Here is a 15,964-nt window from a genome sequence, read left to right on the forward strand (position 1 = left end):
TTATTATTTCTCCTTTTTATTTTTATTTTTAAAAAAATTGAGAAGTAATTTTTTTCCATTAGGCTAACTGGGCTGCAGCCCATGGTAGTCGTCCTTTCACAGTTCCACTACGCTTATTCATATTATTTACATTGTGACGTTAAATAAACATAGATCTTTCACCTTTCAAGCTTATTAACATTATTATATATCTCAATTCTTAAATCTTAAATAATATTACATTGATAGATAATGACCTCCTTTATTAGTAGCAGCTAAGGTGAATTAAACTCAAAACCTTTTGAGTTACACCTAAGAGTCTTAGTTGACCACTTCGCTATCCAATGGTAGTTATTTTACATATAAAAAGTGAAATTTAGATATCTATTAGTTATTTGATTTTATTATTTAAGATTGAGAATCAATTATATTCCTCTTAATAGAAAAAAGTAAAAAATTTTGGCTTTTAACTTAAGACTAAAGACTTATTTGTTTGTATTAAATAACTTCTCCAAAAATATCACTATTCTAATTTTTAAATTCCAATCATACCCCTTAAAACCTTAATCTCTATTAACCTATTTTATTTAAATTCTTATTTTACTATCATTGTAGCAAACATAATGGATACACACAACTTAAGAATTGAATTATTTAGAAAATCAAAATGTTTTGTTATATTTTATCAAATTTATGATTTGTTATAAAAATTATAAATATATATCATACTTAACATTTGATAACGATATTTAGATAAAAATACTAATTTTTAGAATTTAAAATTTGTAAAAGTAAACACTTAATACTTGTAATCAGATTTTCAAAAATTATAAACAAATATATTATTAGTTTTAGGCCCTTTATCTAGAAGCATGTCAGATCTTGTGTTGAAATACATTTGAGCCTCGTTTAACATATGGAAAATAATAAAGTTATCGAAGGATGTGCACTGAATGATGTGATATAATCTTGACCGTCGATTAATATTAATTCATAATTAATCGACGATCATGATTGCGCTATGTTATTCGGTACACAAATCGGTACGCATCCGGTAACTGTAGCATTACTCTTAACATATATATATATATAGCTTTATCAATTTTTCCATTATTTATTTCCACATAGTATATATGCTCATTTGCTTTATATTTAATTAAATATATTCTTTTATATATCTTAATAAGCATTGACTCATATATTGAAAACGAACATATTCATCTGGTTTGCGACTTTAATATTTGTTTAATTACTGAACTTAAGTTTTATAAGATAATGGTTTTTAATGGCATTTAAGAGAAAACCCATTTCACGAGGTATTTCAAGAATTTTTAAAAATTGATAAATATTGAAAATTCACAAAACAATTTTTTTTTTTTTTTTTTTTAGCAAGTGTTCATAAGAAACGGAAAAAATTTACAAGAGGTTATATAAAAACAGACCAACCTACCATAAATGAAAACAAATAATGAAAGCAATCTTAACCAAGGCTGCCGAGCAACACTCACTCTTTTTGTTTTACAATCTTCAAAAACAAAAGATTGGAATCAAGAGGAGCCAACACCTCAAAGCCAAGAGGAACCAAACCAAACAAAAATCCTACCTCAGGACATGCCCTGGGTTAGAAACAATACTTAGCAAACAATTGTAAATACAAGCAAACTCAAAAAATAAAAGAACTCAAAACAACTCAATCGTCAACCAAGGAACGGCTGACCCGGGAAAGTATCAATCGACAAGAGCGGGAACAAAGGAGGAGGTACTTCTGTGGCGTGACCCTATTGGTGTGAATCATTGGAAATTTAGAAGAACCACACAATATAGAATTTGAAGGATCTTTAATATAGTGGTTTGAGAATTTTTTTTTCATTTTTTTATTAAAAGAAGTTATAGAACCCAAAAAGTTGATAAAATTATATAACATTTGGTTGTTATTGACTTGAGAATCTTATCAAAGGACTTCAGGTTTCTTTATAACTAAGCTGGTTTATACCTAAAACAATCTTTTTAATTCCAGGCCTGTATTTTAATTTAACTTTACATAGTGATGTTCCCTTTAGGCATTTTCAGAACGTCCACTTTCCAATTAGATAATCTTGAAGGTGAAATTACACCGAAGACCTTTCGGCGTTCGACGTGGTGTATTCTGATTAATGTTAAAGTTTCTATATAAACTGAAGTCCAAAGGCATACAGTTCAACCACTGCCTGTCTCTCCGGTAGAAACAAAATAAAATAAAATGTCTCTCTGTGGAAAGATGGAAGCTGAAATTGAAATGAAGGCTCCTGCTGATAAAGTCTTTGAATTCTACACTTGCTTAGCTTACCAAATGTCAAAATCCAGCCCTGAAATGCTTCAGAGTGTTGATTTGCAGAAAGGTCAATGGGGCAAAAAGGGCTCCATTCTCTGCTGGAACTATTTAATTGGTAATAATTCATCCCATGCCTTCTTTTTTTTTACCTTGATTGATTTATTATAATTTTCAAAATTAACCTCCACATGTTTTTGTGTGAGCGGAATTAATTTGATCGTATAAGTTCTTTTATAAAATCTTGATAGATCGTACGAATTGAACAAATTAAAGTCAGTTTGGTTGTGCTTATTTAATTACTGATTAGAAAAACTTAATTAAAGTTATAAGCACTTAAAAAAAATTTAAGATTGTTTGGTTGCATCTTGAAAGCGCTTATAAAATTTTCAATAAGTATTTTACTGCTTACACAAAAAGCTCATAAGCCATTTTTGAGTTTATTTAAAGTGTTGAAATGTCAAAATATCTCTATTCTATTTTATAAATAGATGTATTTCTTGAATATTAAAATGTTTTTTTCATATGTTTTTAACCAAATAATTAAAATTTATTTTTCATAAAAGTTAAATTTTCGTAAGTTCTATTCTAATAAGCTTTAATAGAATAAATCTTACCAAACAGAACGTCAGTATCTATTCTTAAGTAATTTTGTGGTTACAGATGGAAAAGTTGAAAAGATTAAGATGATAACTGAAGAAATCGATTACAGAAACAAGTCAGCGACTTACAAAACGATAGAAGGAGATCTCCTTGAATTCTACAAGAGCTTCAGTTTCATTCTTCAAGTTACTCCAAGGGAAGAAGGCAGCCTGGTGCATTGGAGTTTCGAATATGAGAAGCTGAATGCCAATATTCCAAATCCGGAAACAACTCTGCCGGCTGTCGTCCATGCCTGCAAAGATATTGATGCTCATCTTACGCAGGCAAAGACTCAGAGTTCTCCTCAACTTCAGTGAAACTAATGAGAATCTGCATAATAGATTTATGCATGTTTGCTCATTGGAGTTGTCTGTATAAGACATGAATAAAAAGATCGCGTTGTTTCAGTTTTAGGCCAATTTCGGATTTGATGTAACTTTGTAAACCTTTTTTTTTTCACTCATGACTCTATTTAAAAAAATAATATATCAGCTTTACTTACAATAGATTTATTCGATTATTTGTTTATTTTATTTATACTTTTTTTGAAATAATTAAATTTTATACTAAACCAGATTAAGGTGTAATGTTCTTATTCATTGTTGTTAATGTTTTTGTCATCTTATGATCTTGTTTTGAGTCCTGCACTATTTTTTCCCTTCTGCCAATGTGGATACACTCGCTAAAGGTGAACACATTCACAAGTGTAAGCACTTTAGCAGCTGTGTACTCACAATGCATATGACAGATATTTTTCCTACATCACACTTTATGCACCTGTTTTGCTTTTTGGACAATATTATTCCTTGTTGATATTTTGTATTGTACTTTTTCACTTGTCCTCTTTTTATTCGTTGTGTGAGAAAAAGAATATTGCTTTTGTTTGTGGTCTCAAATTTCTTGTGCAAAAAGAAAAACACAAAAGTTAATATTTAGCTTTTTTGTCCTCCAACCCCCTTAACACATTGATCTCTATATATTCATTCATTTCTAGCGTTCTCTTTAGGGAATCTGATGACATTTGTTTTCCTCTCTAAATATTCTTCGAGGTTCTCATTTTGGTTAAGGTTTCTTACAATGCTTTGGTAGGCTTTGAATTACCATGCTCACTTATCCTAGTGTAAGATCTTTAGGATGCTGTTTCTTTTGTGACGAAAGCTGATGTGTAAGCTGCTGTCCTGTCTTTATTGTTGAATTTTGAGAGGAGCTCTTCTTTAACATGATGTTGCTGTGAGGACTTGAAGTTCAACCAAAGAAGATATGAAGATTTTAGCACAAAGTAAAGAAAAATTAAAGAAAAGAAGAAGAGGAAAGTAAAGATTCAGAAGGGAAAAGTTTTGGAATTCTTCAACAACTTTACTAACTATCGAGTAGCAGAACAGTGAGCTAATTTATACTAGCCACTTTTACAATACGTAGCGTTTTATGCATATTACAAACTTTTATTTACAATAATTTGTAAACATTACAAACTAATCCTCAGTAATAAGCTTGTAAACATTACACTTTCACACATCAATATAAACTGTAAACTACAGATTAGAAGAAAACTTAGAAAGCCTTTTCTGTACCTTTCTCTTTACTCAATATCCTCCCGTAAGCCAAACCACATTTCTAAAATAGTTCTTCACCTTTTTCCAAAGCCTTTTCTGCACCTTTCTCTTTACTCAATATTCTCCCGTAAACCAAACTACCTTACTGGCATCATTTGCTGATTTTTCAATAGCAGCTTCCCTTATTCTGGTCACCTTACTTTGTACAACTCCTTTTGAAGTTAAAAACACTCCTATGCACAAACAAATCATAAGGAAGCATTCATCCACTAGAATTTAAGTTTTAGCAGAAACTAAGCAAAAACATTCAACTCTGAGAGTCAGCTGAAGTAACAGGTTCATCTGACTTTGTACAACTCCTTTTGAAGTTAAAAACACTCTTATGCACAAACAAATCATAAGCACTCATCAACCAAAGCATAAGCATCCATCAACCAAAGCATAAGCATTCATCCACCAGAATTTAAGTTTCAGCAGAAACTAAGCAAAAGCATTCAACTTTAAGAGTCAGTTGAAGTAACAGGTTCATTTGACTTTGTACAACTCCTTCTGAAGTTAAAAACACTCCTATGCACAAACAAATCATAAGCACTCATCAACCAAAGCATAAGCATTCATCAACCAGAATTTAATTTTCAGCTAAAGCTAAGCAAAAACATTCAACTCTGAGAATCAGCTGAAGTAACAAGTTCATCAGCAGGTTCTTCTGTAGGTATGGATGATACCATATTCAGTTTGTCTTTTAGAGTCAGAAATCTATGAGCAGGAAGAGCTTTTGTTAAAGTATCAGCAACTTGATATTCAGAACACACATATTGAACACATAATCTTTTTTCAACAGCCAACTCCCTTACATAATGCACATCAATTTCAATGTGCTTTGTCCTGGCATGAAATACAGGATTGGAGGATAGTGCACCAACATTCATATTGTCACACCAAAGTATTGGAATGTTGGTGAGTTGTAGACTAAGTTCCTGAAATAAATTTTGAACCCAAACCAATTCTGTTGCTGCCTGGCTAAGAGATATATACTCTGCCTCTGTAGAAGACAACGCAACAACTTTTTGTTTCCTTGAGCACCATTGAATAAGATTTCCCCCAAGAAAAATACTGTAACCCGTTGTGGATCTTCTGTCATTCCCATCACTGGCCTAATATGCATCAGCATATCTTTCTAACTTGAACTGCTGGTTTTGTTTAAACACTAAGCCATGCTGGATTGTTCCTTTGATGTAACAAAGGATCTTTTATAGGCAGTCCAATGGTTTGTAGTAGGGTATTGAAGAAACTGACTTAGCCTATTAACAGTAAAGGCTAAGTCAGGCCTTGATAATGTTAGATATTGGAGTCCTCCTACCAAACTTCGGTATAGAGATGGCTGATAAAAAAAGTCATTATCCTCTTTCATGAGCTTTGTTCCAATTGCCATGGGAGTGTTACACGGTTTGCACTTTGAGAGACCAGCCTCATTTAGTAGGTATTGTGCATATTTTGCTTGAGTAAGGAAAAGTCCTACGTTGTTCTTATGCACCTCAAATCCCAAGAAGTAATTAAGAGCACCTAGAGTCTTCAGAGCAAATTTGTTGTTTAAATCTGTAACAATATGCTCAATTAAGATAGGATCATTCACTGTTATAAGGATGTCGTCTACATAAACTAGGAGATAAACCACTTGAGTGCCTTTTTAAAAAAAGAATAAACTGGTGTCTGAAATACTGCTTTGAAATCCTCACTCAACCAAGGTTGTTTTCAGTTTATCAAACCAAGCCCTTGGGGCTTGCTTTAGTCCATAAAGAGCTTTGTGAAGTTTACACACATGCTTGGGTTTAGACTGATCAGTAAAGCCATCAGGTTGAAGCATAAACACTATTTCTGTAAGTTCTCCATTCAGAAATGCATTCTTGATGTCTATTTGTTGTATTTCCTACTTGTGATGCATTGCAAGTGATAGCATAATTTTGATGGTTGCAGGCTTAATCACCAGTGAGAAGCTGTCAAAATAATCTAGACTAGGAGTTTGTTGAAACCCCTTGGCCACAAATCTTGCTTTATATTTTTGTAGGGTCCCATCAGCTTTTAGTTTAGTCTTGAAAACCCACTTACAGCCCACAACATTCATATCTGAGGTGAAGGGGACTAATTCCCAGGTCTTGTTTCTTAAGAGAGCCTCAAACTCTTCTGTCATGGCTGCTTTCCATTTTGGAACAACTAAAGCTTCTACAACAGATTTTGGCTCTGGAAGAATGGAAATAGTGGTGATATAAGCCTGTCCTATGGGATGTTGTGAGTGAGATTTTGATCTGGTAATCATGGGATGATGATTGGTGCTAAGAGTGTGTTTTTGAAAGGGTAAAACCACTTCTAGATGAATTCCTAAAGGAGCATTCTCGGATTCAAAAGAGCGTAATGTCACAGCTGGTTGCTGACCATCATTAATATCCTTCATTATACCACCACTAGGCTGCTGAATTAAACTAGAAGAAGAGGTTATCACAGTTGGTTGCTGACCAGTATTATTATCCTTCATTACACCACCACTAGACTGTTGAGTTAAGCCAGAAGAAGAAAATGGTATAGTTGGTTGCTGACTAGCAGTATTATCTTTCATTGTAACACCACTAGGCTGTTCAAGAGTATTAAACCTCAAAGTCTGCTCTATTTGATGATCCAAGCAGTGAGACATATTCCAAGAGGAAGAAGAGCTTTCAACATTGGATAAACTCAGTCTTGTACTATCCAAATCCTTAAACAGAAAACAGTTAAAACCAAGTTTGTAAGGAAAACTTGTTTCATTGAATTTTACCTGTTTGACAATATAAATTTTCCCTGTAGGGGAGAGGCATTTGTACCCTTTGTGTGCTAGACTGTATCCTATGAAAACACACTGCTCTGAATGATAGGACAATTTATATTTTTGGTAAGGTCTTATAAAGGGATAGCAGTTGCATCCAAAGACCTTCAGCTTACTATAATCAGGTGTCTTTCTATACAACATCTGATACTGTGATACATCTTCAAAGGCAGAAGAAGGAAGCTTGTTTGCAAGATATACAACAGTGTTGAAAGCTTGCCACCATAGGCATAAAGGCATACCAGCATGTGCCAATAATGTTAGACCAAATTCTGTAATGATCCTATGTCGTCTTTCTACTCTCCCATTTTGTTGATGGAGATAGGGACAAGGGTGTCTATAATTAATCCCATGTTGTTGTAAATACCCAGTAAAGGATCTAAATTCACTTCCCCAATTAGTTTGTAAAGTCTTTAACTTGGCATCTAATTGTTTTTCCGAAAAGCAGAGGAAATAGGTAAAAACATTAAAGGCTTCAGACCAATTCAAAAGGTCTTATTGTTCTAGAGGCAGACTTGGGAAAGGAAGTCTGAGATAATTTTCCAAATTGACAAGATTCACAAAAAATGTTATTAGCAAATGAACAAGTGATATGCACTTTATTCATCACATTCTTAAAAGTTTTCACTTATGGATACCCCAACTGAGCATGCCACAATTTTGCTAAACTAAGACTTACATCAGACTGTTCTTCTTGAGAATCAGAATTTTTATTCAAGCTATTATCATTAGATAAAGTGTTGGAGACATCAGCAACAAAGCAAGATGCAGGGGAGTTAGAGTTGGAGGCAGCAATTGGCAAGGAAACTTGCAGCTGGTACAATCCATCTTGTAAGGTTCCTTGAAGCAGTACCTCTTCAGTCCATTTGTCCTTTACAAGACAATGATCAGAGTGAAATTCTATGATCTCACCATTGTCTTTAGTAATTTGAGATATGCTTAGTAAGTTTTTTGCTATATGAGGCATACATAACATATTCTTGAGAAGTAAAACTCTACGAGAAATTTGGGAGTGTAAAAGAGACACACCTGTGCATGAGACTGGGACAGTTTGTCCATTTCCCACTTGGACTGCTGCTCCTCCTTGATAGTTGTCTTGGATGACCAGATTGTTAAGGTCAAAAGTCATGTGATTTGTAGTTCTAGAGTCTACATACCATGTCTGGTCTGTCACAGTGTGTGGTGTAGCCATGGTGGTTCCAACTGAAGCTAGTGCATGACTCTGATGTTTTGTTTCAGTACTGAAGAATCTGCTAGGGTGAAATTGCTGAGAACCTCCAAGATTGGATGGAATAGAACTGCAGTGTCCATGATAACTAGTCTGAGCATTTGGCATTCCAAAATTATATGTTGCAGGAACTAATTTGTTAACACACGGTCTAGGCATAACTCCAGTTGCTAACAGAGCTTGGGCAGATTCATGAGATTGACATTCTATTGATGATTGAGCAGGTCCAGTATTGTATCCATGAGTAGCATTGTATCCTAGACCAGAATTGTATACAAGTCCAGAATTGTAACCAGATCTAGAAGACACAAACCCCTGATATTCATGATCAAACCTGTGATAACATTGTAGGGCTGAATGACCTCATTTCCCACACACTTGACATATTAAATTTGGTCAAAAGTATCCTCTACCTCTTCCTTTACCATGCACCATTTGAGAGTGATACATTTGGTATTGATTAACAGGAGTAAACTGTGAGCACTGTTGTTGTTGAGGGGAGGTAAAATCAGGTCTAGCAAATCCTTGATTGGCAGTGAAACCAGGATGCTGATGTTGAGGAATGACATATGAAATTGATGGTTGAGATAAGACTGGAGCTGATGGAGAGAATTGATTAAAAGTTCTTGAATTATTAGCCTCAAACAGGTGAGGGTTTGTGTGCTGTGACATAACTAAAGGATCACCCTGACCTCGCTTAGAGAACATCAAAGCTTCATGAAAATGAGTCAGGGAAGCATGTTGTCGTTCTAGCCTAATTTCATGTTTGTCAAGTAAAAATTGAGCCTTCTGTAAAGTGGTTTGACTACTACTCGCAGTTAAGTTTGCCACAACTGCATCATATTCAGGCCCAAGGCCATCTAATATATATAACATGAGTTCTTCATCAGAAATATTGACACCATTGGCAATCAATTCGTGCCCTAACTCTCTCATTTTCAACACATACTCGTTAATAATACTAGTATCTGTCTTTGTAGTTTGCAACAAATTTCTAAGGTGAAAAGTTCTAGCCTTAGACGCAGATTGAAAATGCATCTCTAAAATATTCCAAATCTCATACGCAGAAGTACATTTAGCAACATGGCGATACATAGTCTCATACATTGTAGAGTATAGCCAACTTACCAGAAACTGGTCAATCTTTTTCCAAGCAAAATAATTTGGATTCGACTTTTTGACAGCTTGCTCAAAATCATCTGCTTTCTCAATCAAGAACATTGGTGGACACGTTCTCTCTCCAGTCACGAACATTTCAATTCCATGAGAGGTCAGTGCTAGTAGAATTTGGGACCTCTAGAAAGAATAGTTTCTTTCAAGTAATTTCACAAAAATGGTGGGTAAAGTGGGTGGATTACTTAGAATAATGAAATTCAAGCCCTCAGTGTTCATTTCTACTGATTTTGAGCTGAAATTTTCTAAGTTAAAGACAAAATCAACCATAGACGTTTGTCTAGGGCTCTGATACCATGAAGATTTTAAAACAAAGTAAAGCAAAATTAAAGAAAACAAGAAGAGGAAAGTAAAGATTCAGAAGGGAAAAGTTCTGGAATTCTTCAACAACTTTACTAACTGCCGAGTAGCAGAACAGTGAGCTAATTTATACTAGCCACTTTTACAATACGCATCGTTTTATGCATATTACAAACTTTTACAATAGTTTGTAAACATTACAAACTAATCCCCATTAATAAGCTTGTAAACATTAAACTTTCACATATCAATATAAATTGTAAACTACAGATTTGGAAGAAAACTTAGAAACCCTTTTCTGCACCTTTCTCTTTACTCAATAGAGTTGTTGTGTAGAAAACAGGTAGTGTTTTACAACTTAGGTTATCTTGCTTTGTATTTGAACTCATAAGTTTTTCATAGTGAATTTGCTTTCTTTGGACTTGGTTCCATGGATGTAGGCTTGATGCCGAAACATGTAAAAATGAGTGTGTTCTTTACTTGCTTTGATGTATGTGTTGATTATGTTTGTCACAACTCATTTGTTCTAAAAATTGAACAAGCAACCCATTCTACATAAGTTTTAAACACTTGGTAACCCTTTAAAACTTACATTTGGTATTAGAGCGCCTTTTGATGAGTTATTTCAGTTGATCCTTTCTTGTTTGTCAGATTTTTATTTTGTGTTTGTGCTTGTTTGTTTTGTCTTTTGTTTCGTGTATGGTTGAGCAGATCTACTCGTTTCGATCTGTGTGATCACTTTTCTTTGTGTGACCACATTTGTTGTTTTGTCACTATGAGTTTCTTTGGTGAAGGTGGATCTACTCATCGACCACCATTGTTGGAGGGAACTAGCTTTTCCTTTTAGAGACCTAAGATGAAAGCCTTCTTAAAATCTATTGATGAAAGGGCTTGGAATACTTGTGTTGTTGGTTGGAAAGAACCATAGGTTGTTAGTGAAGAAGGTGGTAGCAAGGGAAAACTCTTTGATCAATGGACCAAAGCTGAGTTGGAAGAGTCTAATTTCAACTCTAAAGCTCTGCCTGCTCTTTTAATGCTATTAGTATTGGCCAAATGAAAAATATAGCCAACTGTGAGACAACTAAAGATGCATGGGACAGACTCCAAGTTAAGAATGAAGGAACTAACATGGTTAAAAAGACCAAACTTGGGATATTGATTACTGATTATGAAAACCATTTTATGCATGTTGATAAGTTTATCACTGATTTTCATGGTTGGTTGTGTGAAAGCACGAATGAATGCTTTGCTTTGGGTAAGATTTATATTGACACTAAACTTGTCAAGAAAGTTTTGTGTTCTCTGCCTATGAAGTTTATGTCCAAAGCAACCTCTATCGAAGAATGTCGAAATCTGGACGAAATGTAACTGGATGAACTCATTGGATCACTTCAGAATTTTGAACTCAATCTGAAATGATTGGAGAAGAAACCAGGAAAGGGACTTGTACTGAAGCATGAGGTAACATCTGAAGCTACTGTTTGTGTTGTTTCTAGTGATGGTGAGGAAGATGAGTGCGTTTTGCTCACAAAATTTTTTGCTAAATTCTTGAAAAAGAATATGAGAAAACCTAAGTTGAGCAAAAAGGGTAAACAACCTTTTGTGAAGAAGTCCACTGACCAAGTTGGTCAAGGTGCCTTCTCGAAATGATTTTCGAGAGATAATGACAAGAAAAACAAAGGCATCAGGTGTTATGAATGTGAAGGGTATGGACACATTCAGTCAGAGTGTGCTAACACTCTAAAGAAAAAGGGAAAAGCCATGTCTGCCACACTAAGTGAAAGTGATGACAATGAGAATGGAGGTGATGACATAAATAAGGATGAGAACTTCTTGGCTTTTACAACTAACCAAGAGGATAGTAGGAGTGTGTCCTTGGATGACTCAAGTGATGTTTATAAGGAGCAGCAAGAGGCTTATGATAAGAAGTATGAGTCATGGGTGAAAGCCATCAAGAAGATCAAATCTCTTGAATATGAAAACTACACCTTAACAGAAGATAAAAAAGTTTTGAATGATAAATTAAAAGCTATGTTTATTGATTTATCTAACAAGGAACTTCTGTTAAATCAAGCTATAAATGAACTAACTGAGCCCATGGCCATTGTTGAAAGATTGAATGTAGGTTCTTATAAACTTGATGAAGTTCTTGGCCAAGGGAAGTCTTTTGGTGACAAAACTGGATTGGGTTTTTCTCCTAGAGCAAGTTCTTCCAAACCTGGTGTGACCACTATCATTAAGGCGAGCACCTCGAAACCAGTTGTGACCACCACTATCAACACAGTTTCAAACCAGAATGTTTGCCACCTTTGTCAAAAGAAATGTCACATTAGACCAAATTGTTTCAAGCTCATTACATATTTGAAAAGATGCATTAGAAATCATGTTTTTCCCTCTAAAAAAAACCCGCATCAAAACAATTTTTTCAAAAATAGAAAAATATGGAGACCTAAGCCTAGTATCAGCTGTTTGGTTGCTCATATATCATTGCTTGCATTTCAAAATGACCAATGGTACTTTGACAGCAGGTGTTCAAGACACATGACAAGTAACAAAGGTTTGTTCACTGATCTTGAATTTGTTGAGGCTGGTCATGTAACCTACGGTGATGGTAAAAGAGGTAAAATCCTTGGCAAAGGATCTATTGTTATTCTTGGTTTCCCTGTTTTGAATGATTTGTTTTATGTTGAAGGTTTTAAAGCTAATCTTATAAGCATTAGTCAAATTTGTGATAAAGGTTGTGTTGTGAAATTTTCGAAAAATTTGTGTCAAGTGTTGAATGATGATGGTACTTCAGTTCTTGAAGGAAAGAGATCAAATGATAATTATTATCTCTTGACTAGCAAAGTTTCTTACTTAAGTTCCAAATTAGATTATACTGATATTTGGCCTGGACACATGAATTACAGAGACCTTGATAAACTTTCCAAAAAGGATACTGTGAAAGGTTTGCCTAAACTTGTGTTCCCAAAAGGTAAAGTGTGTGGCCCATGCCAATAAGGTAAGCAAACTAAATTTCCACACAAATCCTTGTCTCGATTGAGTACCTCATGTATGTTAGAACTTCTTCATCTGGACTTGATAAGTCTTATGCAAACTGAAAGTTTGGGAGGTAAGAGATATGTTTTTGTGTGTGTTGATTTTTCAAGATACTCATGGTTGATTTTTTAAGGGAAATGTCTAATGCATTTGAAGTTTTTCAAAATTTGATCAAGAGACTTCAAGTTGAACAAAATTGTGGAGTGAAGAAAGTTGTAAGGATAAGAAGTGATCGAGGAAGGGAGTTTGAGAACACTAATTTTTCCAGTTTTTGTGATTCGCAAGATATATGGTATGAGTTTTCTTCTCCAAAAACACCCCAACAGAATGGAGTTGTGGAGAGAAAGAATAGAGTTCTTCAAGAAATGGCAAGAGTTATGTTAAATGCCAAAAAATTACCAACGAAATTGTGGGCAAAGGCAATCAACACAGCGTGTCACGTTGCAAACAAAGTTTTTCTAGGAAAAGGTACCTCTCAAACTCCGTATGAGTTATGGAAAGGTAAGAAGCCTGATCTGTCATACTTTCATGCTTTTAGGTGCAAGTGCTATGTGTTAAATGGTAGAGATCCCTTTGGAAATTTGATTCCAAAAGTGATGAAGGTGTCTTTCTCGAATACCCTTCAAATAGCAGGGCATATAAGATTTCCAATATGAGAACTCAATGTATAATTGAATCATTTAATGCTGTTTTCTTTGATTAAGAAGATTTCTCTCAGTTTTCTCATGAAGATGAAATTGATGACTTAGTGTCACCTTCTAATGTGACCACTGACCATGATGATGTGCTCACTCCGAGTTCTCTTAAAGATGTGACCACATCGAAATCTAACGTAAACACATTTGCAGCTTAACAAGGATCTCTCCCAGAGAAACAAGGACTCGAATTGATTGTTGATTTGTTTGATGAAATCACTCGACAAAAGACACCCAAAACTAGAGAACCACGCCTCTAGATCAAAAAGGCTTATCCACCATCTACAGTGATTGGAAATCCGGACGAGGTAATGGTCACTAGATGTAAAAGATTGAGTGAGATTAATAACCTATGCTATGTTTCTCTTTCAAAACCTAAGAATGCAAATGAGGCTCTTGAAAACAATTGCTGGATTGCTGCCATGCATGAAGAGTTGGAACGGTTTGAGAGAAATGACGTGTAGAAACTGGTACCCAGGCCTGAAGGAATTAATGTTATTGGAACAAAGTGGATTTTCAAGAACAAATCGGATGAATTTGGGAACATTATGCGAAACAAAGCAAGACTTGTTGCACAAGGGTATACCCAGGTTGAAGGAGTTGATTTTGATGAAATGTTTGCACCTGTGGCTAGGCTAGAATCCACAAGATTAGTGCTAGGAGTTGCCTGTTGTATGAAGCTAAAACTTTATCAAATGGACGTGAAGAGTGCATTTTTGAACAGAGTGCTGATGGAAAAGTTTATGTTAAGCAACCAGTAGGATTTCAGGATCCTCATAAGCCTGATCATGTGTTCAAACTCAAGAAAGCACTCTACGGTTTGAAGAAAGCACCAAGAGCTTGGTATAATAGGTTGACCTCCTTCCTCCTTGATCATAATTTCACAAAAGGTAATGCCGACAAAACTTTGTTCATAAAGCATGAAAGAGGTGATTTTTTGTGTGCTCAAATTTATGTAGGTGATATTATTTTTGGTTCCACCTCACATACTCAATTGGAATATTTTATTGCTCTAATGAAAGATGAATTTGAGATGAGTGTGGTGGGAGAGCTAACATGTTCTTTGGTCTTCAAATCAAACAAATTGACTGTCGAATGTTTGTCTCTCAGTCTAAGTATGCCAAAAACATGCTCAAAAGATTCAATCTTGAATCTACCAAGCACGCAAACACCCCAATGAGCTCCACTCTTAAACTCTCCAAGGATGAAAAAGGTAAAAAAGTTGATAACAAGCTTTTTAGAAGCATGATAGGGAGTTTGTTATATTTGATAGCAAGTAGGCCTGATTTGTACTTTAGTGTAGGTGTGTGTGCAAGGTTTCAATCTAATCTTATTGAGGTTCATCTTAAAGTTGTTAAAAGGATTATGAAATATGTTGCTAGAACATCAGATTTTGGGCTTTGGTTTTCATATGACTCTAATCCTACTTTTGTGGGTTTTAGTGATGCTGATTAGGCTAGGTGTTTGGATGATAGAAAAAGCACATCTGGAGGATGTTTCTTTCTCAACAACAACCTGATTACTTGGTATAGCAAGAAACAAAATTCAATCTCACTCTCCACGGTTGAAGTTGAATTTATTACTACAAGGAGTTGCTACACACAGGTTCTTTGGTTAAAGCAAATGTTATGTGATTATGGATTTAATCAAGAATGCATAACTGTTTTTTGTGGTAACACCAGTGCAATAAACATTTCTAAAAATCTTGTTCATTACTCTAGAACCAAACACATTGACATTAGACATCATTTTATAAGAGACTTAGTTGATGAGAAAGTGATCACACTTTCATATGTTAACACAAACTTTCAACTTGCTGACCTATTTACTAAGGCTTTAGACTTGCAAACTTTTATGAATTTGAGGAAGTCCATTGGACTTATTCAAATTGAGTAGTGTCTCTATCTTATCTAATAAATGCCATGAGACAAATTTCCAACTTTTTATTGCTTCAAGTATTCTTTTAATTTGTGTTGGTGTTTGAGATTTTTTTTTCAGTCTTGTGGTAGCATGTTGTTGCAATGTGTCCACCTTGTGCTTTCTTTTCTAAAGCATTTATGTCTTAAGATCTCTCCATGAGTTTGTATTGCTTGACTTTGTCACCAAGTGAAAGAGCTACCTTGCTTATAGTGTGAAAGTCATAAGTAAATAATCCTCTAGGATATAGAGATCCCTATGTCCTTTGAAGATATA

The 15,964-nt window shown here is 34.7% G+C and overlaps 1 protein-coding gene across 1 annotated transcript; it reads left to right on the top strand.

Annotated features, from left to right (window-relative positions):
• The first annotated feature begins 2,196 nt into the window (after positions 1 to 2,196).
• Positions 2,197 to 3,417, top strand: LOC116131826 (MLP-like protein 28). The gene is made up of 2 exons (XM_031417496.1): positions 2,197 to 2,405; positions 2,951 to 3,417. The coding sequence occupies exons 1-2, from the start codon at positions 2,219 to 2,221 to the stop codon at positions 3,244 to 3,246; spliced, it is 483 nt and encodes a 160-aa protein (XP_031273356.1). The 5' UTR covers positions 2,197 to 2,218; the 3' UTR covers positions 3,247 to 3,417.
• Positions 3,418 to 15,964: the final 12,547 nt, after the last annotated feature.

Source organism: Pistacia vera, unplaced genomic scaffold (assembly GCF_008641045.1).
Source record: "Pistacia vera cultivar Batoury unplaced genomic scaffold, PisVer_v2 Contig244, whole genome shotgun sequence".
NCBI lineage: Eukaryota > Viridiplantae > Streptophyta > Magnoliopsida > Sapindales > Anacardiaceae > Pistacia > Pistacia vera.

Excerpts from the sequence above, each read along its gene's own strand:
- LOC116131826 (XM_031417496.1), top strand. The coding sequence starts at position 2,219 with ATGTCTCTCTGTGGAAAGATGGAAGCTGAAATTGAAATGAAGGCTCCT. Across the intron at positions 2,406-2,950 it reads CTGCTGGAACTATTTAATTG|ATGGAAAAGTTGAAAAGATT; the intron begins GTAATAATTCAT and ends TTGTGGTTACAG.